This window comes from Plecotus auritus (assembly GCF_963455305.1).
Source record: "Plecotus auritus genome assembly, chromosome: 5".
Lineage (NCBI taxonomy): Eukaryota > Metazoa > Chordata > Mammalia > Chiroptera > Vespertilionidae > Plecotus > Plecotus auritus.
Window position 1 is genome coordinate 27,396,312 of NC_137776.1, and position 24,267 is coordinate 27,420,578.

Genomic DNA, 24,267 nt, shown 5'->3' on the forward strand with positions numbered 1-24,267 from the left:
AATCAATAAAAATATATTTAAAGATAAAATCCTTCCATCAAATTTTAATCATTCAGTAGCAAATTCTTCCCAGTAAGATGTTTACATCCACGGGGCTCCCTGCCCCTGAAACACAATAACCTTAGCATTGTTTCCCAAGGCAGAGATTTCTAAAACAAAGGCAGGGTGCATAAGCACAAAGCTGATTCACATAGTATGATTCAAATACAAACACAGCTCCAAGATGCGTGAGGTGTGAAATCTCTGTGCTGGAAACCTGGGTCACCTGCACAGTGGAATCAGAACCTTTTCCTGTGTGCACATTCCAGGTGGGATGCTCTAAGCACTGGCCAGTTTCCTAGAGTAAGAGTTGGCAAGAGTCAGGAACGGAGCGGGACAAAGACGGGGGTTACAAAATGGCCCTCGCAAAAAAAGCCTAGTGTTGCAGGGCAATAGGGAGGACCAGTGATTATTCCCTACCATTTGACAGAAAAAATAGATGAGACATCATGGTCACTGAGCACTAATAGTAGGCAAAGCTGCTCTATACATTTTCATCTGCATTAACCCACACAATCTGTCTCTGATGCCTTTACACTCTTAAAAATAGACAGCCCCCAAATTGTTGTGGGTTTTTGTTTGTTTGTTTTGTTTTGTTGTTTTGTTAATCCTCACCCGAGGGTACTTTTCCATTGATTTTTAGGGAGAGTGGAAGAGAGTGGGAAAGACAGAGAGGAGCATCAATGTGAGAGAAACACATTAATTGGTTGCCTCCTGCACAAGCCCTGACCAGGGCCTGGGCTGGGGAGGAGCCTACAACCGAGGTATGTGCCCTTGACTGGAATCAATCCCGGGACCCTTTGGTCCGCAGGCCAAGGCTCTATCCACTGAGCCAAACCGGCTAGGGCCCAAACAGTTGTTTATGTAGGTTGTAGCCATATATTACACATTTAAATGGAGAAAAAGTTTAGAAATTCACCGGTTCATTTATTTTTTTAATATATTTTTATTGATTTCAGAGAGGAAGGGAGAGGGAGAGATAGAAACATCAAAGATGAGAGAGAATCATTGGTCAACTGCCTCCTGCACAATCGTGGATCGAGCCTGCAATTCTGGCATATGCCTTGACCAGGAATCAAACTGTGACCTCCTGGTTCATAGGTCAGTACTCAACCACTAAGCCACCACAGCCCGGCCAGGCTCATTAAAAAAAATAATAATAAAGCTATTACGCACTAACAGAGATAACTTTTTTATGAAGAGTAACAATATTTTCCAAAGCAAAAAAAATAAATAAATAAATAAAAGTGAGAAGGGTGGCACTGTTACATTTTGGCAAGTCTCCATAATTTCTGGCTCAATAGAAGGCAGTTGGACTCTCCTGCTTCTGCATTCAATTGGTGCACTACCCCAGGTCATACTGTTATATTCGCCTCAATAGAATTGCATGTGCAGTCACATGGGAATGAACATGAACAGGGCAGATAATATCATGTGTTATCATGAAAATAGTTTGGCCTTGTGGCCCTCTGAAAAGTCTTAGGGACTCCTAAGGACCCCTGCCTTACAAATTTAGAACAAATATTATTTCCATGAGCAAACTAGCATCGAGAGGTCAAGGGCTTATCCAAGGACACACTGCTAGAACAGGTAAAAGGCAAAGAGCATAACAGTTACTCTCATCTGGTTGTTGCAAGGACCGAGATCATAAATGCAAGGGTTGTGCATACCACTTGGCCTATCACAAGTGCCCGAGACATTAATATTTCCTGTTGGGCAAGATCTAGTGGAAAACCAGGAAAACTTTGCACATTTCTGATCAACTGACCACAATTTTCACCAGCAAGAAAATTAAATCTCCACAGCAGGCGCTAGAGCATGGACCTGTCGCAGCCCCTGGGCTGGAAGCTGTCTTCAGCTACTCAGGAACTCCATGGCCTCATTCCACCCTCCATCAGGCAAATGATGTTGGCGGGCTGCGCTGCTCACGGTCACCTTGTTCCTTGGGAAACCTGAGCAAGCCAAGAGAGCTGCTCCATTATTTACAGCCTCCTTTTTGCATCACACTGTATTTACCAGGAACCCTCAGCAAACAAGCAACAGTGTCTCTACATGCCTCTACTCTGTACAGCCAAAGCCCTCCTAGGAACTGGCACCTGGGTCTTCCTGTCCAGGAGCTCGGCTCTCTGCTGCTCTCCTTGTCCATCAACTGTCTGAACCCACATGTCCTCCTGACCTGCCTGCAGTGGGCCACCTGAGCAAAGAGCACCAGGGGCTTGCAGGTCACTTTTCCCGGGATTTGGGGAGTGAGATCACCTGATGAAGTGGGTCTGGTGCAGCTCAGGCCACTGCACTCTCAAAATTCTACCTGGACAGAAGGCAAGAGCAAGAGGTGCCTGAAGCTGTGGCTTCCATCCAAGTGCATCCACGGACCTGTCCCCTGCAGCACTGCAACTGGTCTCCCTGTTTTCACGGTGATACTCCTACACACACACACACACACACACACACACACACACACACACACAGGTTTAACCTCCACAAGCCGCCAAAAAGATCTTTTAGAAATATGACAACATGATGGACAACATGAACTGATGAACAAAAACAGATCCAGAGACAGAAAAGCATCCATCAGACCGTCAAACCTCCTCAGAGGGAAAGTAGGGGAGGGTGGGGGTACCAGGGAGAGATCAACCAAAGGACTTGTATGCATGCATATAAGCCTAACCAATGGACAAAGATTCCAGGAGCGTGAGGGCATGAGCCGGGTTGGGGGGTGGGGGTGGGGGCACGGGGAGATAAGGACACATATGTAATACCTTAATCAATAAATAAAATAAATATATAGAAGAGATAAGGTCAGTTTTCCTGCTAACATGCTCCCAAGGACCCCCCACTCAGATGGAGTAAAAACCAAACTCCTTAACTTGGCTTATAAGGCCCGGCCTCATCTGGCCAGGTTTCTTCTCTATGGCTTCTCCTCTGCCTGCTCCCACCACCGCAGGGCTCCTCCAGGACCTCAGACGTCACCACCTCCTCAAAGAGGCCTTTCCCGCACGCCCACTCTGCAGACTTGCCTCTCCACCCCTCCATCTCACTGTGTTTGAGAAGACAGAGCGCTTACTCTCTTTATGTTACTGATGTATTACAAGTCTCCCTCCAGCCACACCTCCCTCTTAGAACTTGAGCCCCAGATAGCTAGGTCTCCACCGATCCTCCGCGATTTCCCCAGCGCCTGGCACCACGCCTGGCAGAGCCTAAGAGCTCAGCAAACGTTGGTTGAATGAATGAAGCAGCGGGCCAGGTGGCCGCGAGAGTCCCGGGCTGGTGTCCCGGGTGCCCCGGCGGCTGGGCCACAGGCACAGACGGGCCGGGGGACTCCGGCGGGACCCGGCAGCCTCCCTCACGGAGCGCGCGCCGGGCCAGGCTCCGCAGGTGCCTCTCGAGAGCCAGAGCGCTCACTCGCGGATCAGCGCCGCCCCGATCTCGGGCACTCACCATGGTGACCCGGCCGCCTCCGCCCCAGCCTGACAAGTGCCGACTGGCGAGAGCCTAGTGAAGGAGCCCGCGCGGCTGACAGGTGAGGCATCTGCCTCAGACCATGGCTGCTTCCCACAATGCCCTCGAACTGAAAGTTTGCAGACTCCTCCTCCCCGCCAGCTCCCCTGCCGCTCCCCCAGTTCCCCCTCCTCCCCTCCTCTTCCTCCTCCCCCGCCCCTCGCCCCGCCCAGCGCCGCGCTGGCGGCCTCAGGTGACAATTCACCTGCGCGCCTCCAATGCAGCCTGGCAGAAAAAAAAGAGTTAGCTGTCCTTTTCAATAGACCCCAAACAAGGCCTCTGTGGTTGGAGTTAAGAGAGAGGAGGTTCAAGAGGTGAGCAGGAGCCAGAAGGCAATGGGTCTTTCCTACATTAGGGCATCATTTACACTAAAAGCCCGCAAGACAGCAACAGCCTCCAACCCCAAAGTTCTCAAAGATCTCAGTGCCTCCATATCCCGGCTTTCTGTTGCTACATGCCTGATGGCTTCCGCTCCTGCATCTGCCAGAGGGCTCTGAAAGAGATTTATTTAACAATTAAACCCCAGATGATGGAGTGAGTTTGCCTCCTGACAGATGGTCCACAGTTACTGTGAATTCAGGAGAGCTGCTTTCCAAACTTCTAATTCTCAGGCCAGGGTCCGTTTTCTCTCCATCTTGGACCTGTTGCCTCCTGGTACCTGGATGTTCTCTTTCGATCTGATTTCAAAGCAGGGCTCAGCCCTATCGCACACACCTTGCTGATTGATCTATGGAAAACACCTACAGTCTTCGCTTTAACGGTTTACTGCTAGTGGAAAGAGATGGGAAGACTAAAGGTGAGTCTTAAAGCTGGTAAAATCTCTGATAATTAAGTAAAAGATTAAAGCAGGACAGAGTTCCTTGTGTGGTTCGTGTTAGGGAAAGTTTGATTAGAGAATGAGGGCAATTTAACTTAAAAACTATTGCCATCCCTTGCCTTCCCTCATGACCTTGCTGAGATAGGCCATGGATGCTATCCTGGGCTTCTCTCCCAAATGTTCTTACCTCCAGTTTCTCAAATCACACCCCAAATCGCTCTCAGGGCTGGACACTTCACATAGGTTATCTTCCCTGGCCTTCAATTCAACCTGTAATTCAATACATGGTTTTGCAGATACGTTCTCCCATTTTATAGGTTGCCTTTTTATTTTGTTAATGTTTTCAACGTTGTACAGATCAGAGCCTGAGACTCAGAGGCAGTGAGGCCAGAGAAGGCACAGACAGCAACCAGAGGCAGGGCTGAGCCTGGCATTGAGGGACCCCGGCTCAAGCCAATTCCCTCCGGAGCCTCACTCCTGGCAGACCCGCTCAGGATGCAGCAGCGGTGTCAGCAATGTTTATTCGGAACATTCACTGTCTCCGTGGGATAACTTGAATTTTTGAGTCTTGACTTCCCTATCCAATCTTTGCTCCCTTTCAAACTCCAGGCTCTACATGAGGTCAGCAAGGAGGCCAACCCCATCGAGGCCCCAGAGGCCCTATAACTCAAGATGTTTCACTGTGAAGAGGGCTTCCCTGGCCTAAGCCTGACAAGGCCTTTAGATTCAAAATCTGCTGTCTTAGTGTTATCCTAAAACTACAAGACCAAAATGAAAGGCAATAAGCATTTATTTGCGATCCAAAACAATAGCTTTGCAGGAAGCACTGATTCAGGTAGAAACCCAAATAGTGTCCCCATTAAGGAAGTGAATGCAAGGGATAGTTATGAGAAAGGGAAGGGGAACAATTACATGAATAGGAGGAAGAAATAGAAGGGGCAGATAAGCTAAATAGTGACGCTCGTTCTAAAGAATGTCTTTAATTTTCAGTTCTAGTTATAACAAAGAGTTGTTTGGGATACAGTGCTGCTTAGGCCTAGTCCAAAGGTGGCTTTGCCCCGTTTTAATATTCCAAAGGTTTGAGGAGTAAATGTGCAAGGCAGCTCCTGGGGGATGGCAGCTTTGATTTTAAAGTGGCTCCATTTATGTTGTTTCTCACAATTGGCAGAAGCCAGGGTGCACAGCGTGTTGTATGTTTCAGATTACGTCATCCCTGAGCCGGTGCACGCAATTCTTGTGTGTGTGTACTGACTCACAACACAATGCCCTGGTATTATAGGTCAACTTGATTTATGAGTTTCACCTCTCAAATCACTCCATAGTTGCATGGTAACAGAAGATATAGAGCATGCAGTAAAGGCCACCCTGGAGTCCACCGGGAGAGGAAGAAGAAATTAGGCACATAATAACAGTAAAATTATGCCATTCTAGAAAATGCTAATTTTCTAGAAATTAAGAGAGATCAAGCTATGAGTTTAAAATAATAAAGGAAGAAAAGGTTTGTCAGGAAGTCTTTCTTTCCATTCATAATGGTAATCTGGTTAAATGTTAACTAAAGGTAAATGGAATGGGAAGGAGGAACTCCTGGGTTTCTCATTTTGTTAGTCTTGTTAAATACAAGACACGTCAGCAAAGTGGGCTGATGGTTATCAGTGCTATACCTACAAGAAATAAAAGAAATGGAATGCAGATACACCTTGTTGGTCTGGCAGCTACAATCACCACTAAAAATGCAGTAGATGTCAGTGTAATGGGTTTCAAGTAAAACTGAAAGTCTTTGGTTTTTAGATTCCATGTATAAGTGAAACCATACAGTATATAGTCTTTCTCTGTCTGATTTATGTCTCTTAGCATAATACCCGCTGGGTCCATCTATATCAGTGGTTCTCAACCTTTCTAATGCCACGACCCTTTAATACAGTTCCTCATGTTGTGGTGACCCCCAACCATAAAATTATTTTCGTTGCTACTTCATAACTGTAATGTTGCTGTTAATGAATCGTAATGTAAATATCTGTGTTTTCCGATGGTCTTAGGCGACCCTGCTAGTGGTTCTCAACCTGTTAAAGGTTCGCGGCATTAGGAAGGTTGAGAACCACTGATGTATATTGTTGAAAAGGGCAAGATTTCTTTTTTTTTTTTTTTTTTTACCGCTGTGTAATCAATCAAACAAAACAAAATAAAAACAGAGTCATAGAAACAGAGACCAAAGGGATGGTTGCCCTACTGTGATAAGTTTATACAATAATTGGTGATTACTGGAATTAGTGGGCTGATCGAATTGTAAGGTATACAAAAGTGCAATCACTATATTGTACACCTGAAACTAATATAATATTTTACAGAAACTATACTTAAACCAAAAATAATAAATTTAATGATTTTTCCATTTTAAATAAAGATTGAGAGACTTTGAAACAATCAAAACATTTTCACATATGAGGACCGGCCCTTGACTTGATCCTCCAGTCAGTGTTTGAAGACTTAGTGCCTTCCCCACTCTGGGTCTTGGTTTACAAGGATTGGCATCATTCCTTTTAAAAGTGCATCCCACTGATATCGAACTATATTACAGGCCATAGTAATCAAAACAGCATGGTATTAGCATAAAATAAAATAAAAAAGTGCATCCCACTTTTGTCTGACTCTTGCTACCACTTCCTCACTCCTTACGTCCACTGAATTTTGGAATGCTGAGTGCTCAGACTATCGCCACCCTCCAGGAAGTTCTTGTGGCTGCTCAGCATGATCAGTGGGGATGCGGATGAATCTCCCAAGACGTAGATGTGATGTTTGGGGGCCAGACTTCTAGCTGGGGAGAAAGAGACAACTTCCTACATGAGAGGCCTTCAGTTTAGTCCAAAGCTGGATGCCACATTGGTATCAAACACTGTTAGTTTTCTATGAAACTCCTTGGTTGGTTTTTAAATTTCAACATCAGCTAGAGAATCATTAGCCTTGGTGCTCCTGATAAGCATCCACCTTTAGTTTTGTAGTTCTCCATTGCATTCCTCATGTAATCCCGTGGCCATGTATAGGCTGAGTATAAGTGTAGAGTCAATTGATAAATGTATGTGTTGGGCAAGGGACTGAACCTCAACACCTGTGATAAAAAATCTGGGCAGGGAGTGGGGAGGGTGATGGAGAACAATCAGAACCATCTAGCCCTCCCGTGAGTTGAGGCAGGGGAAGGATTGAGAGCTACCCCCTGCCCTTGTAATGTGGCTCCATGGACCAGTGCTGAGTGCTGGGATTGTCTTACAGAAGGAGAGGTGTTTATCTCAGTAGGTAAATGTGACAGTTTGCAGCTTCTTTAAGCATTTGGAATGAGGGAGGGAACCTAAAAATGATTATGTGAAGGTGGGAGAGAGCAAGGCAGAGATAGGATTAAGATTCTGTGTTCTCTTAAGGGTGATCATGCTTTAGAGGAGGGGTCTGAAAAAGAGGCATTTCAGAAGTTTGTTAACCTAGATGCACAGAAACAATGGACAGGGCTTACTTAAGGCAAATATAAACCTTCCACTAAAAAGTTATAGGCCTAGGGCGTGACTACCCACCCTGACGTGCCCAGTTAGGAATTTATGATCAGATCATCCTGTGAGGCTGCTCTCCATAGAACTTCCTTTTCATCCACACGTCCTAAAGACACGGGCAGGATTAAAAAGTCAGTATTCACTAATTGTTGCTGTTATTACTACTAGTAATAAATTTTAATTTGTATTAACTTTTTTAAAAAGCTTACCGCACTTTCTTTTGACGCTGTGACTCAGGGTACCGATACTTGGTTTTCTACTTCCCCGTGTGTTTGCCTCATTTCTTGGACCATGTTTTAATCACCTTCGTATCTCCTTAGCTGCTCAATAAATATTTGAACGAATAATAATAAAAAAGCTGCCTTGTATACGCACTGACCAAAATACCTTTTCCAAAACATGTCAAAATGTGTCTCTCAAAAGTCCTGCATTGTTTCAAAGCAATGGAGAGAGCTGAGCAGGTTGGCATGGTAGCTTCATGGCTCCAGCAAGCTATTCTCCAGCAGTGCAAGCTGCACACGAAGCTCAAGAAACAAGGAGATTGCCTGGCTGGCATGGCTCAGCGGTTGGGCATCAACTTGTGAACCTGGTTTAATTCCCAGTCAGGGCACATGCCTGGGTTGCGGGCTTGATCTGGATGTGCAGGAGGTAGCCAATCAATGATTCTTTCTCATCATTGATGTTTCTATCTCTCTCTCCTTCTCCCTCTCGCTTCCTCTCTGAAATCAATAAAAATATAGCCATATATATGTGTGTGTGTGTGTGTGTGTGTGTGTGTATAAAAGGCTAAGCAACTGGCCAACCAACCAACTAGCCGACTGGCCAGTAGGTATGACACACACTGACCACCAGGGGGCAGATGCTCAATGCAGGAGCTGCCAAGCGACAGCAACTTTGCAGAGTGCCCTCTCCCACTCCGGGACCCCACAGGGATGTCAGACTGCCGGTTTCAGCTGGATCCCCACAGGCCAGGCCGAGGGACCCCACCTGCTGGAGCGACCCCACTCACTCCCTCACTTTGCAGATGCCCTTCCAGCCCCGGCACTGCCCCAGGTGCGGCTGGCCGGGGAGGGACTGCGGGAGGTTGGCTCCAGGGTGTGTCCGACCCCTCTCACCCAGTCCTGCCCCGCTGGCCACCTTCTAATTAATTTCCTTTTAATGTGCATGAATCTGCGCACTGGGCCTCTAGAATATACACTGAGTGGCCAGATTATTATGATCTCTGAATGCATAATAATCTGGCCACTCATTATGCACTGGGCCCTTAATATATATATTAGAGGCCCGGTGCAAGAATTCGTGCATGGGTGGGGTCCGGCCAGCCAGCCTGGCCAGGGGAGGGGACATGGGCGGTTGGCTGGCCTGCCTGCTGGTTGAACTCCTGGTCGAGGGGACAATTTGCATATTAGCCTTTTATTATATAGGATATACACTGAGTGGCCAGATTATTATGCATTCAGAGATCATAATAATCTGGCCACTCAGTGTATATTCTAGAGGCCCAGTGCGCAGATTCATGCACATTAAAAGGAAATTAATTAGAAGGTGGCCGGCGGGGCAGGACTGGGTGAGAGGGGTCGGACACACCCTGGAGCCAACCTCCCGCAGTCCCTCCCCGGCCAGCCGCACCTGGGGCAGTGCCGGGGCTGGAAGGGCATCTGCAAAGTGAGGGAGTGAGTGGGGTCGCTCCAGCAGGTGGGGTCCCTCGGCCTGGCCTGAAACAAGCAGCATAGTAATCTGCACACAGAGATTTATTGTCACCTGAGGAAATGTCAGCAAGCAGTCCCCTACACAGAGAGATTTATATGAGCAATTATTTCCCCTTCTTCTGTTGAAGGAGAACAGGTCCTTTGCCTTATACTTTCTGACCTTGTGACATTACACCATCATAAATACCCTGTTATATGCTGGCTTTTTTCTGGAATGGATCAGTATTCCAAAAAGTGTTAAGGTAATAAATACTGGCTGCTGTTTAACTTTAAAACACACATTCTGATCTTGTGATCTAGTATTTTAAGAGTTGGGTGAAGGCATAATTTGCCAGGAATTCATGTAGCAGTAGAGGTTTTCTGTGCAGGCTCATCCTCCTTTCTTTTGTCTACTTTCTTTTTTCCCCCCTATAATTACATGGTTTAGTATATATTTTTGTAATTTTTAAATTTTCATTGACAGTTGACATACAATATTAGTTTCAGGTGTACAAACAACATAGTGATTAGATATTTATATACCTTCCGAAGTGATCGCCCCAATAAGTCTAGCACATATTTGACACCACGCATAGTGATTACAATTGACTATTTTCTTAAACCACTGTCTTGTCCTCTCTAGTCACTTGTTTCCTCTCCTGCCACACTTGCTTCACACTTGTTTTCTCCCCACTCCCACCTTCGAGAAAGCAATGAGATTGCTCCAGATGTTCTTGTAAGTTATCATCCCTCTGTTGTAGATGAGGAAACTGAGACTCAGAGTAGTTAAACAACTTGTCAGTAAAATGCAGAGCTGGGATTCAGGTTTGGGCGACCTTGGCTCCGAAGTCCATTACCTTTTCACTACAGTTATCTTTCAGCCACCAGCATGCTTTACCCAGACTTTGAGCTTTCCTTTATTCTTGTCCTCTTCATTCCCAAAGCACTTGGCTGTATTATTCTAGCCAAGCCTTTTAGCATTGTGAGCAAGAGTCTGACGAGTTTCTTGTCTTGCACTCAGCATTCATACTTCCACCTCTAGCCTGATGAGTCACTACCCTGGACACAGTCAGGGCCCCACTGATAGATGGGAAAACTCAAACACCTGTGAGGAGAGTCCTGCTGAGGCCATGAGAACTCTGGCCCCTCTCACTGGAGCCAGTGGACTTCAGACTTTGGTGTGCACAGAATCACGAAGGGAACAGGCTCAAGATACCGAGCCCAGCCCTGCCCAGAGAAATGCTGATAGCGAGGTAGCTGTGTGCTCAGATTCTCCCACAAGGCTTCAATTTTAGTCCTGGCCTCACCACTGCTTAGCTCTGCACCCTTGGACTGATTGTGTAACGTCTCTGTGCCTCAGTTTCCTCATTTATAATGGAGATATTACTATGCAATTCATAGTTTTTCTGTGTGAGAATTAACCACAATCTTAATACCTGCAAAGTGTTTCATATGGTGCCTGGTACATAGCATGCTCTTAATAGAGGTCAACCATCCTTTGATACTACAGTTTGTGAGCCTCTTTCTTGGATGGGTGAGCGAATATCCTATACTGCTACAAATCAAAGCTCTTGTTCGGACTGTGTCCTCCTCAAGAAAAGTAGAAGAGTTCAAGTTCTGAGTTCTCCCTCTCTGCCCCTGGCAACCACACACTCTCCACAGGCCCCAAAGTCAGTTTATTTTCAATTTGGTTCAGTCCCAAAGCTGCCTACTAAGAAGCTCCCCCTCAGGACTACTTAGGTAGAGAACCCCAAAGCTAGGGCACCTATCCCCCAGTTTTTAACATAAATGACTGGAGAACCCACAGTTTATGAAGACTCCAGAGACACTTCCTTATTCACAAGTACCACATATTTGGCAATTCTGTATTAAGTACCTACTATGTGCTGGGCACTGTTCTGGGTGCATAGTACCCTGCCCTACATGAGTGTATAATTTAGTGTATAGTAGACCAGTACATCAACAAAAACAGTATACTTGGAAATTGTGATGAGTTCTATGATGGCTGAACCAGGGATCAGTGATAGAGAACAATGAGAAGCTACACCAACAGGGAATAAAGGGCGAAACTCTGAGGAAGGCTGAAAGGAAAGCAGCCAGGTGAAGGGGATGGGAGAGGACGGGTGAGTGCTTGGAGGCCCTAAGGAAGGCAGGTGGGGCTGGAGCACAGGAGGGAGAGGAACAATCCACGATCTCGTCCCAAGTGAGGCAGGCTTTGTGGGCTCTAAGAATCTGGGGTTTTATTTTTAAAAAGAACTGCTTTTAGCCTTCTGTGCAAAATGGCACCCACATCTTACTGGCCCCACGATTAAAGAATCATGAACAGAATGCTTATTCCACAATCCCCTCTCCCCTCTCTGAATCCCTTTTTAAATGACATCACCTATCTCGGGCCTTGGCAGTGGAGGTATTCGCTTACCTGAGCCCTTCTGTGCAACACAGAAAATTATTTTTCTTGGATGTTGTTATTGGGAATGTTCCCCATTTCTCATTTCATTTTCCATTTTGTAACCATTGAACATTTGCCTAGCTAGTCCTCTTGCATCAAATCTACACCTCCAGGCAAAATGAGAGCTTGCATGTTAGCTTCGAGTTTGATTTCTGGTAAAATGAAGCTCTCAGAGAAGTAAATACCCTTGTCTCTCCTTGCCAGACTTAAGGACTAGATGCTAACAGTCTTGAGAGTCTGTAGTAAGGCTTTCAAAGACCAGAAGACTGAACTAATTTCAGAATAAGGCATGACCATGGTGACACCCTGTGTTCATTTTGAGGAACAGCTACCAGTATGAACCTTTTTTCTCTCTATCTAAAGAAAATTAAAGGTAAGTGGGAAAACATCCTTTATGCACTCGGCCCATTCTTAGGAACTTTATTTTTCCTCTAATTGGTCTCCACCTTCCCAAGTACGACTTAAAAAAGAATGTCAGTTCAATTCGGTGGACCTAAGAAGTAGGGCCAGCAATGAACTGTCTTTCAACCACCGAGCCTTAGTGTTCTCATTGGTAAAAACAGAAGTTTGGACTGTGTACTGCCCTGGGTTCTTTTCAATTCTAAAAGCCCAGGAGCCTGTGATGAGAATTGGAGATCGGGGTTCTAGTCTTGCCTTTGACTTTGGTGGTCCAGTCACTGACCTTCACTAGGTCTCAAGGTCATGGAAGAGGTAAGGGATTAGATTCAGTGCTCTCTTAGTCACTTTTTAGCTACTTTAAACATGTAACTTTCGAAATTTTCACCCAACTTCACAGGCTTGACAGAGTCACCGTTGCAACTTATCTAAGTCGCTGGCAGCCCCACGCGTGGCTCTCAGGCTGGTGCAGCTACCATTGCACTGTGGTTTCTGTCCCCAAAAGATAGGGCATGAGTGACAAGGGCCAATCAGAAACCAGAGAACAAAGATTCAGACATGAAACCATGGGTGCAACTTGGGCTATCAGACACCACCTCATCCAGTAGGACTGGGAACCAGGTCTGACACTATCTTTGCCTTGACGAGGGTACACAGACTTTACCTGTGGGGAATGAGGGCCTCTGAATACCTTGAAGTCCCTGAGACTTATTAGTCTTTGAATTTCTGATGTCCTGGCCCACTCTGGCACATCAAAATAGCTCACATTTACTGGGTATTGAGTATATGGCAGGCAGTGTTTAAAACACTTTATATGCATTAACTCTTTTAATCTTCATTACAACACTCCCTGGAGGCAATTATTCTCCCTACCTTGCACTTAAAGAAATCTGGCATGGGATTTCCTTATAATTAGTGTCTGTAAGGTAGGCAGAGTAATAACTGGTCTGAGACCACACAGCTCCTAAAAGGGATTCCAGTCCAGGCGGCCAGCTCTACAGCCTGGGCTCTTGGCCGCCCTCCAATGCCCCCCACCCCACAGCTGCTGCAGAGTATGTGCTCAATGCATACATGTTGAATGAATCAATGTCGTATAAATGTTTTAATGAGTGAAAATAAAACTCACTTCAGACCCCACTGAGAAATAGCCCTCTGCTCCAGAGTCCTCTAGCACCTTCCCTTTTTTTTCTGAATCCTAAGTGATTCTCGGCCAGCAGCTCTATCCCAGGCCCCTGGGAGGTTTTCTCCTCCGTGTCTACAGAGCACTATTGGCCGCTCTTGAAGAGTGAGTCTCACCCACAGCCTCAACCATGCTCGTTCAGACTTCACCAGTTCCTTCTTTAACTGGTAACAAGTGCCCTAGGGTCTGGGCCAGTGGACCTTGTGTGGTACTGTCCAGTATCGACCTTTTGTGAAAACCTCTATGTTCTTCTTAGCCCGTGAACCAGGAACTCAGGATGGGCTAGCCAGCCGTGGGCAAACTACGGCCCGCGGGCCGGATCCGGCTGTTCTATCCGGTTCTCTTGCTCTCCCCTCCGCTCCTTTACTTTGAATTTATATTAGTTCACACAAACACTCCATCCACGCTTTTGTTCCGGCTCTCCGGTCCAGTTTAAGAACCCATTGTGGCCCTCGAGTCAAAAAGTTTGCCCACCCCTGGCCGCTAGACAACATACCTCAACTCTCCACCCAAAAGTGAGCTTTGCCTCAAGCGGCATGTCCACACAGCACTCTCATCTTCTCCATCCACTTCTCCAAAGCAGGTCCCATCTCTACTTCATCAGGACTCCTGTGGTCTCAGAGGGAATTGGTTCCCCATGGACAACCGGGTGGAAGCTGCATAGCATTTTCTTTCTGATCTAACCTCCAAGGTCGCACAGTGTCACTTCTCACTCTGCCACATTCTATTAGTGAGTCACTAAGATTGGCCCAGACTCAAGGGAAGAAAACAATAACACAGTATAAGAATTTGCAGAAACATTTCAAAACCAACATACCCACTAAAGTGGAGTCGTCTTAAAGTCTTATGATGATTGGAGACTCAGAACTAGCAGCTGATGTTTTAGAAAAGCAAGAAACCTCTCATCATGTCCCTCGTGTACTTATCCTCTATAACCTGTCTCTGGAAACTGTAGCGGTAGTTTGTCAGGTGGAATAAGATGGGTAGAAGTGACAGGGGAAGGGACAGCCACAACAAATGGTTTCATTTCCTAAGAAAGTTCGCGAGTTCCTTTTCATTTAGGCACATAGCAGCCAAATTGTACACATACAAGCATCATTATTTGATTAGTGCCAACTATGGGAGGAAAACAAGAAGTGTGGTTAGACAGGAGTAAGCAAGGAGAGCATCATAGATGTCAGGAAAAGGTACCTTTCTAGAACTTGGGCTTCCACTGGGATGGGAGCCGTGAGGGTTGTATACAGAAATGGCATGATCTGAGTTGTGTGTTGAGATCCGGCTGGAAGGGCAGAGGCAGGCTCAGGAAGACTGGTTAGGAGGCTACTAGAACAATCCAGTTGACAGTGGAAGGACTGGACCACGGTTAATAGTAGTCGAATGGTGACAAGTGTTCTGGAATACATTTGAAGGTAGGCTTGTGCCAAGGCTAGCTTGCTTATGTTTTCAGCTTGCAACCTGGGATTCATTTGATACATTAACAGATGTGACTACTGAAGCAAGAGATGTAAGAGGTCATATCTGACCTTAAAATACAAGAAATGCAAAAGTACATTAATAACTTGGAAATAAAGCCCCACATTACTTGTGTAAAGAATTATTTTTACACAAGTAAATCCAGAAGTGAACAAATTTTGGTTTGGCCATATGCTTTTACCTCTCCCTTTCTTCCTCTTTTTAGTACCGCATGGGGTTAATTCAACCAGATGTTCCTACTTATTTATAGAAGTTGCTCCCCAATGAGTTTCTCTAACTCAAGGTAACAGCTTAATGAAGTGCACATAACACAACATTTTTGCATATCCAGCCTTATGTGACATTGTCAAAGGATGGGTGTGCTCTCCAATCTGTTGAATAAATGAAACACAGAAAAGATTTAGGGAATCAAAGGGCTAATGAAGCCTTTAAGGACTGAGCAGGTCTTGTGTGAAGGGCATTGAGGATATAGACATAGAGGCTGGTCCCTGCCTTACAGAGCTTCAGGCTGGAACCCGAGCTGGTTAGCAGGTCGTTACCATGCATCTGTCAAGTCTCATGATGTGAGTCAAATCACAGTAGTGGGTCCAGAAGAATGGTTTACATAAACTTGCAATTGTCCAAATTCAATTTTCCTGTCTATGGCTTAAGGTATCTTGAATTCAACAAACTGCAATGAGGCAAATCTTGTCATCACAGAATTAATTGAGAGAATTCACAGCTATAGAAATATCTGATTGTTTTCCATTCTCTTACCAAAACTTAATATCACATTTATTTAATAAGGGAATGATACCTATAATTCTGAAATATTAAAATCATATGACTGTTTTGTGACTTTATTAGTTGGATTTGATTTTCATGGTAGAGTCTACCGGCTATTTATTGGTTATTCTTTAATATTATAGGAATAGATGACAATCCCTGTTATGAAGTTAGATTTAGGTAATAGTTTCTTACCAGTAAGAGTGTTACAAGTTTAGGAGAAACCAAGATGGCGGCATAGGTAAGCACCTAAACTGCTGCCTTGCACAACAATTTCAAAACTACAACTAAAAGACAGAACGGACATCATCCAGAACCACAGAAAGGCTGGTTGAGTGGAAATTCTACAACTAGAAGGAAAGAGAAAAGCTCACGGAGAATCAGAGGAGCGGCGAAGGGCTGAGGTACGGAGACACGCGCACAGAGAGGAAGGGCTGCTGAGTGCCTGGCTGACTTTCTCTGGTGGGAGGGGGAAGGAAGCCCCCGAATGCACTGAACCCCAGTTCCAACTGCACTGAAACCCAGTTCCGGGTGAAACCCCATGGACCCAGGCTCATACAGGGTGAGTCTGGACTGTCAGGTAGAGAGAAAGGTACACGGAGACTCAGAGACCCGGGGGAGCCGCAGCGGGTCTGGAGGCGCATGCACGTGCTTGCTCGCAGAGAAAGCTGAATGCGGAAGTTGCCGCAGGCATTCCCTAGCGGAAGGGAGTCGGAAGCCTCTGACTGCACTGAACTCTAGTTCTGGGCGAGCCCCTGGGGACCCACGCTCTTACAGGGGGAATCTGGACTGTCAGGCGGAAACTCAGGGGAGTCGCGGAAGGCAGAGGTCTGGAGACGTGCGTGCAAGGGCAGGGCTGACAGGAAGCCAAGACGGTCTGCTCCGCTCTAAGACTCCGCCCCATCCAAGCTGAGCACAGAGGCTTTTGCAATTTTGCAAGTCTAATCCTATAAGGCTGTCTCCAGCACAGAAGTTCTCCCAGCGTAGACACAGCTGATCCTCACAGCCACCTGGCCTGGAGGTCAATTCCTCCCAGTGATACCAACAACAATCAAGACTTAACTACAACAAGGCTGTACACACAGTCCACAAAGGGGTGCACCAAGAGTATCCACCTCAGGTAACTAGGGAGGCCGACTCACTGGGCCATATAGGAAACCTAGCACACAAAGCTACCCTACCAACTCAGGGAAGCAGCAAAAATGCGAAGGCAAAGAAACAAATCACAAATGAAAGAAATGGAGAAAAACAAACGACTGGATATAGAATTCAAACCCACGGTTATAAGGCTTTTCAAGAATATCCTAGAAAAGGCCGATAAATTTAGTGAGACCCTCGAGGATATGAAAAAAGACCAACTAGAAATTAAACATACACTGATTGAAATAAAAAATATTATACAGAGACCCAACAGCAGACTAGAGGAATGCAAGAATCAAGTCAAAGATTTGAAAAACAAAGATGCAAAAAACACTCAATCGGAAAAGCAAAAAGAAAAAAGAATCCAAAAATTTGGAGGTAGTGTAAGGAGCCTCTGGGACAACTTCAAGTGTACCAATATCAGAATTATGGGGGTGCCAGAAGAAGACAGAGAGCAAGATACTGAAAACCTATTTGAAGAAATAATGACTGAAAACTTCCCCTATCTGGTGAAAGAAATAGACTTACAAGTCCAGGAAGTGCACAGAACCCCAAACAAGAGGAATCCAAAGAGGACCACACCAAGACACATCATAATTAAAATGCCAAGGGAAAAAGACAGAGAGAGAATATTAAAAGCAGCAAGAGAAAAACAGTTAATTACCTACAAGGGAGCACCCATATGATTGTCAGCTGATTTCTCAACAGAAACTATGCAGGCCAGACGGGAGTGGCAAGAAATATTCAAAGTGATGAAAAGCAAGAACCTACAACCAAGATTACTCTACCCAGCAAAGTTATCATTCAGAATGGAAGGTCAGATAAAGAGCTTCACAGATAAGAAAAAGCTAAAGGAGTTCATCACCACCAAACCAGTATTATATGAAATGCTGAAAGGTATTCTTTAAGAAGAGGAAGAAGAAAAAAGTAAAGATAAAAATTATGAACAACAAATACATATCTATCAACAAGTGAACCTAAAAATCAAGTGAATTAAAAATCTGAGGAACAAAATAAACTGGTGAATATAATAGAATTAGGGGCGTAGAAAGGGAGCGGACTGGTAATTCTCAGGGGGAAAGGGTATGGGGGGTGCAGGAAGAGACTGGACAAAAATCGTACACCTATGGATGAAGACAGTGGTGGGGGGGAGGTAAGGGCAGAGGGTGGGGTGGGAACCGGGTGGAGGGGAGCTATGGGTGGGAAAAGGAGAAACAATTGTAATAATCTGAACAATAAAGATTTATTAAATTAAAAAAAAAAGAGTGTTACAAGTTTAACAGGCATACTTTAGAAGAGTGATTTCTCAAGTTATTTCAAATAATTAGCTTGATTTTGGGATGACTCTATATTCTTTTCTGTGCATTAATGTTAATCTAGTTCAGATAAAAATAAAATTCACTTTCTAAAAGAAATTTCGTAACAGTTATAAAGTGATGTAAAATAGTGAGTGTCATAAAATACAGATTAAGGCTCACTGCTCTTTAGAATGCATGGGAAATGAAATGATTGGAGTTATGTCATCACAAAAGCCACCTATCAGTGCCACCAGGTTTTCAAAAAATCTTTTTTATATTTTTTATTTTCAGTTTCTTTTTATTGTAATAAACATATTATTTTGAGGATGAGAAAAAATAAAGTTTATCTCTTTAATAGCGTAGTAAACGGCCATTCTGGTTTCCAAATCAACCTGTTATGAGGTAAGCCAAGAATCACTTCTTCTAGGTCAGAATCACCGTGTTTATTGACAAAACAGCGGTGAGGGAGAGATTGGGGCACAGATCTGGTGTCTCTTCATAGCTCAGTGCAGGCTGAGAGCCTGGACGTGCTGAGCCACCTGACCCCAGGGCTTCACAAACTCCAAAAGAGACACCACCACCTGCCTCCCTTACGTAACACATACACACTAGCACATTAAGGCAGGTGGTATGAAGAAGGTGTGTGCTTCAAGTCAGACAGAAAGACAGACAGGACCTTCTTGGTTTTCTCATCTGTGAATGGGGACAATAATGACTGGCTGAAGTGTTGACAAGATTGAATAACATAAAGTCGGCAGAGCACGCAGCACATCGAGGGTGCTAAACATGTGGCAGCTACTATTATTGCCCTGTGTCCAGATCAAACAACAAAAGCTAAATTAAGCAACAGAGTAACAAGCAAGGAATATTTTATTGTACACATTTTCTCAAAAAACCCACAAAAACAGAACCCACAAATAGGAGCAAAGGACAAAGTTTTCTAGCTCTCTGGGATCCGTAGGGCACCATATCTTATAGAAACATAGCTAGTACAGGGATAAAATGTACTAATCAACATTGCCCTGCCTCCCCAGTCAAAAAGGCTATAGAGAAAAAACTTTAAATGGTACATTCTAATGCAAATTTGTCGCACAATTAAACTTCAACTTAAAGAGTTACTGTATAATAAACTGCAGAAAATATAGTGTGCATTCAGTAATCTGCTCACAATGAATAAATATAGCATGTCTTACTTATTTGTTAAGCCTCACATTTATAATGAGCAGATGGTTTATTAATAGTAACTGGTTTCTTACATTTTAAGGGACACCAAATTCAGTAATGGAAGTAGAAACTAATTTTAAAAAAACTGATCTTAGAAAATAGCTCCTTGGGTGTGAGCCACTATCGAGTTTATTACATACTTGGGCCAGTTTCAACTTAAAAATGTGGACATGAACACATTTTGAAACTGAATTCTGTACAGAGAGGACAAAGTGACACCTTCTAGAGCAATATGTTTGTTTATATCCACCAGGAGCAGGACAAGACTAAGACATGGCAAACAGATATTTACAATGAAATGAATGTTTCCACCTATTGCTATAGGGATATTTCCATCACCTGCACTAATAAAGGGCAATTTAAAAACATGTTTAAAATGAAGAATTGGCATTTTCATGTCCTCTACATACTAGGGCTAAGCATAAGGATCTTCTCTAACATTCTGTACTTCTTAACCCCTGTTTGTACAAATGAGCGTGAGTATCCAGGAATGGAAAAACCAGTAAACATTACTTGAAGAACTATCTTAAGTGATCCGGTTAAGATGAACACAAGTCAAAGTAAGGCAATAACTATAAGCCTAGGTGTACTATCCTTATGTGCCCAGTCAGTAAAATTGAGAAAATAATTTTTGCCCACCTCTATAGAAAATATGCCTTCATTTGCTACTTAGTTTGTGACAGAGACAAGACAAGGCTACCATGTGTGCTTTCATACAGAAAAATGGTAACAGGCTCAGGTGGAGAGAAAACAATACAGAAACATCTCCTTTCCTTTCCCAATACCACACTGTAATTCTTCCTTAAATATGCATTTCCCCCTTGATTTATTTATTGGCTTAATCCCTTAGGAGGCACTATCACAATCTTAGTCTCTATGGAGCATTGGGGTTCTTCATTAAAAAATTCTATAAAATAAAAAGAAATTTGAAAGCTATGGCATATTCTCAGCAGCTGTGATGTTCTACTCAGTCTACCATAGACATTTAAAGTCACATTTTACAGAATAAAGAAAAACGGAACCACAGTTCAGTGCTCTTCATTGTGGAAAAGAATTGATCACATTCTATTTTCCTTTTAGGACTTCATAAAATCCCCAGGATAGCACCTTTGTGGGGCTGAACCCTAACTGAACACAAGTCAACAGTCAATGATGCCATTTAGAAGTTAGCATCACTCCGTTTTCCTTCCAGATTATATTAGTAATGTACATTTTGCAGAAAGCCTAGGGAAAGTTTTTAGAGAAAACGTCTTTTTCAGGTGATATAATACAAAAATTACAAGGAGCAACACACCCTTCGGTCTTATTTCTGAGGCCAAGTCAACTTTCATTGCAGATCATTTTAAAACAGGATGTGCCTGACCCCATCCCTTTCCTGTAGCATTTGTGTCCCTTTGCCATTTGACATTTCAGCTTATCTGCCTGTCAAATGTTATAGTTCCTCTTAGCTGCTGTTAGAAACAGGGTAAGTCCCTTACTTGTATCATGTAGAATAACATGTGGTCTTCATACGAACCCAACAGAGTAACACAGTAGTGAGCCTTTATCCATATCCATCAGTCAGACTAACAAAAATAATTGTGCTATTTTTAAATTTATCCTTAAAAAAAGTAGGACTCTCTCCATTCACTTCCATAGCCATAAAGTAATAGATACATGTGTTATTGCTAAAAACAAACAATAAATATCTGAATATTAAAAGTAGGTACCCCTTCTCCCACCTCTTCCCCCTTCTGGTACTAAGTGGCCAAAACCCTTTCAAACACCATTTGATACAACAGATTTTGCAAGTTGTTGCGAAAGCAATTTACAAGGTGGAATTGCTGCAAAGGACCTGGTTAACAATTACTGCTCTGGGTTCCCAGCTTCCTTCTATGGAATATTTAATATAAGTTACAATGACTACAAGTTGTTTCGGAGTTCTTGTCTGAGGTGTATATTAATTGCCACAATATTATGGGGCTCACCTTGAACTAGAAAGAGAAAGTGTCTGTTACGAGGGCTGTGCTGTTCCATGGAACAGAATGATCATTCCCACCACACGCAGGCTGGTAGCTGGGTTTTCCAGCAGTTGTTACTAACTGCAATGACAAACAGTCGGGCAGTTGTGTGACTCCCATGGTAATGGCAACACAAAAACATTTTGTCCTCAGAGCATGTGTGAGGGGAGGGAAGAACTTGGACTGCCTTGGTTAATAGAGGAATTTCACAAGCCACTCACAACAACCGTGAGGTTCGCCCATGGCTTATTGTCCTGCAGGACAAACAAGTGAAGTGAGCCAAATACTAGGTGCAGATGGCACTGAAGAGAACAAATGTCTCTAATGCATTTGTCAATAACTAAGTGTAAAGCAGGTGCACATCCTGCCAGCACATGAGGAGTCTCTGGGATCTTAAGCTCCTCTATGTCCCCTCAAGAGAGCGTCCTCCCTGTCCCACTCCTGCTCCCACAGCAGCCACAGGGCCCGGAGGCCCAGCAGGTCAAGGGAAGTGTGTGTGTGTGTATTCGCAGCTGTTGTAAGAACGTTCTAGGCATCAACTCTTAAGTTCAATATTTCTTTCTCTAAAACTCTATTTTCTAGATTAATCTTGTCCACATCAGCTCACTGTTCGTGAGGAAGTTTGGCTGGAGGGATTCCATTCCTCGGGAACCATAGATAGGTCCACAAATGCCCCAAAACACATCTTTACATTTTTTTCCTTTGAAAAGTGTTGATCTGTGTTTAGGAGGCTACTGTCCGTCCACGTGACGGTGACTGTGGCACCACAGGGAAGGGTGGTGCTTGTACAGGCTGCCGCTGGGAAGGTGCAGACCCGGGTCAGTGTGGAGAGAAGCCGGTCGCCAGGCTGCAGCCCACCACGGGCGTCATGTCCCATATCTGCAAGAGAGAAGGTGCCGGGAGGCAGCACTGGTCACGTGGTCTGCCCGTGAGAGCCAACGCTGACACAAACAGGCGTGGAACTGGAAAAGGGCCAGAGGAGCTCATTCTCCTTTCAGTGCAAAACTGCCTCCTGACCCCAACAGTGATAAAACACTAAACGTGATGAAAGCTTTTCAGTAGTATCTAGACACCTGAAAATTACATCATGATGATGTTCTACTATATCTTATTATGAAATAATATATGTCAGAGTTTCACAACTCAAGAGTGGTACTAAGTATAAAACAGTTATTTTCAGTTTCTGTGTTAGTGGGAATTCATGAAAAAAAAAAAAAAAAAAAGTATGGTTGTTTCTAACAACCAGAAGCCTTCTGCCCAGGATGGAAGGAAACCAGCACGGGAAGGAATGGCTCCAGCAAAGGGTCAGCCATGGGATCAGCTGGGGAGGGGAAACCCTGGGCTCACCCAGCCAGATGGCGACGGGGGTGCCAGGCAAAGGGAAATGCCTTGGGAAGCGCCAAGGCCAAGGGCGTGGAAACTCACAGGCATGCAGTTTGTTACTGCGGATCTTCAAATGGCTATAGGTTGCTTATGAAAAGGGGAGACGATGTTGCCAATCAGAAAGTGAGGCTGCACTGGAAATGTCATGCTCACTCGTAGCATGATGAGGGAGCAATCTATGCTGAGATCTAATTGGGACAATTATGCAGGTTACCTTTACAACGCGATCGGTCCCACAGGTCACCATCAGTCCCCTGGCAACGTCCATGGACATATGGGAGATGTTATGTTTTCCTTCATGAAAGGTTGCTAGAGAAGTCCGACTAACAAAGAGAAAAGGGACCATTTAGAAGTCACCTGACTGTACCTAGAGCTGAGGGACACGTTTTCTTAGCAACAGAAAGGAAATACAGCTGCTCTTGAACAACATGGGTATGATGCACAGGCCCACTAATATGCAAATTTTTTTCAATAAATACGTACAGTACCATAATGTATTTTCTCTTCCTATACTTTTCTTAATAGCATTTTCTCTAGCTCAGTGGTCGGCAAACTCATTAGTCAACAGAGCCAAATATCAACAGTACAACGATTGAAAACTTCTTCTAACGCCACTTCCTCAAAATAGACTTGCCCAGGCCGTGGTATTTTGTGAAAGAGCCACACTCAAGGGGCCAAAAAGCCACATGTGGCTCGCAAGCCGCAGTTTGTCGACCACTGCTCTAGCTTACTTTGTTTTAAGAATACAGTATATAATACATATTAACTTACAAAATATGCGTTAAACAACTGTTTATGTTATTAGTATGGCTTCTGGTCAGCGGTAAGCTACTAGTAGTTAGGTTTTTGAGGGAGTCAAAAGTTATTTGTGGGTTTTCAATTGCCAGGGGTTCAGCACCTCAAATCCCCACATTGTTCAAGGGTCAACTGTACTTTTAGAGCCTTTCATGTAGAAGAGAAACTGCCTGCATGAGATCACACAGTGTGGGCACGAGACGGCTGCGGGCTCCCAGACCTCTCTGGTGCCCAGGGAGCAGCACTCACCGACCAACACCAATGGTGCCCACTGGCTTTCCAACTCCGGCCTCTGCCAAGGTTTGCCCATCTACTACTTTCAAAGATGACTCAGTGGGAAGGGAACAAAAATGATGGTTCTGCCCTAGTGGAACTGCCTGTGTCAGGACAGAATGGGGAACAGACAGAAATGTCTGAACACAAATAGTTAAGAACTGATTGCTAGGTCAGATCTTGGTGGGGGAAAAAACCATTGGTGTCTAGAATTTTCCCAGTAATTAAATTTCCACACACAGGTGAGCAAAAATGAGAGCATTCAATGCTTTTGGAGAGAACCAGCTAGCCACTGTGTCAGTGTGCACATGGC

At 44.5% G+C, this 24,267-nt stretch overlaps 2 protein-coding genes across 4 annotated transcripts in view; both read right to left on the reverse strand.

Moving 5' to 3' along the window:
• AP1S3 (adaptor related protein complex 1 subunit sigma 3) overlaps positions 1-3,615 on the reverse strand; it is a 57,605-nt gene extending 53,990 nt beyond the window's left edge. The window contains exon 1 of one of the 3 annotated variants that reach the window (XR_013960656.1): positions 3,481-3,615. Coding sequence is in view for 2 of the 3 variants with exons in the window: in XM_080669392.1 (XP_080525518.1) it covers positions 3,481-3,483 (3 nt within the window). In the remaining variant the exon portion in view is untranslated. The remainder of the gene's footprint in view (positions 1-3,480) is intronic. The other 2 variants (XM_080669392.1, XM_080669391.1) reach the window with 2 other exon arrangements.
• Positions 3,616-19,131: 15,516 nt separating this feature from the next.
• Positions 19,132-24,267, reverse strand: part of WDFY1 (WD repeat and FYVE domain containing 1) — a 41,880-nt gene continuing 36,744 nt past the window's right edge. Inside the window, exons 11-12 of the mRNA XM_080670344.1 lie at positions 23,101-23,209; positions 19,132-22,382 (exon numbers count right to left, since the gene is read on the reverse strand). Coding sequence (XP_080526470.1) covers positions 22,323-22,382; positions 23,101-23,209 — 169 coding nt within the window. The 3' untranslated portion in view covers positions 19,132-22,322. The remainder of the gene's footprint in view (positions 22,383-23,100; positions 23,210-24,267) is intronic.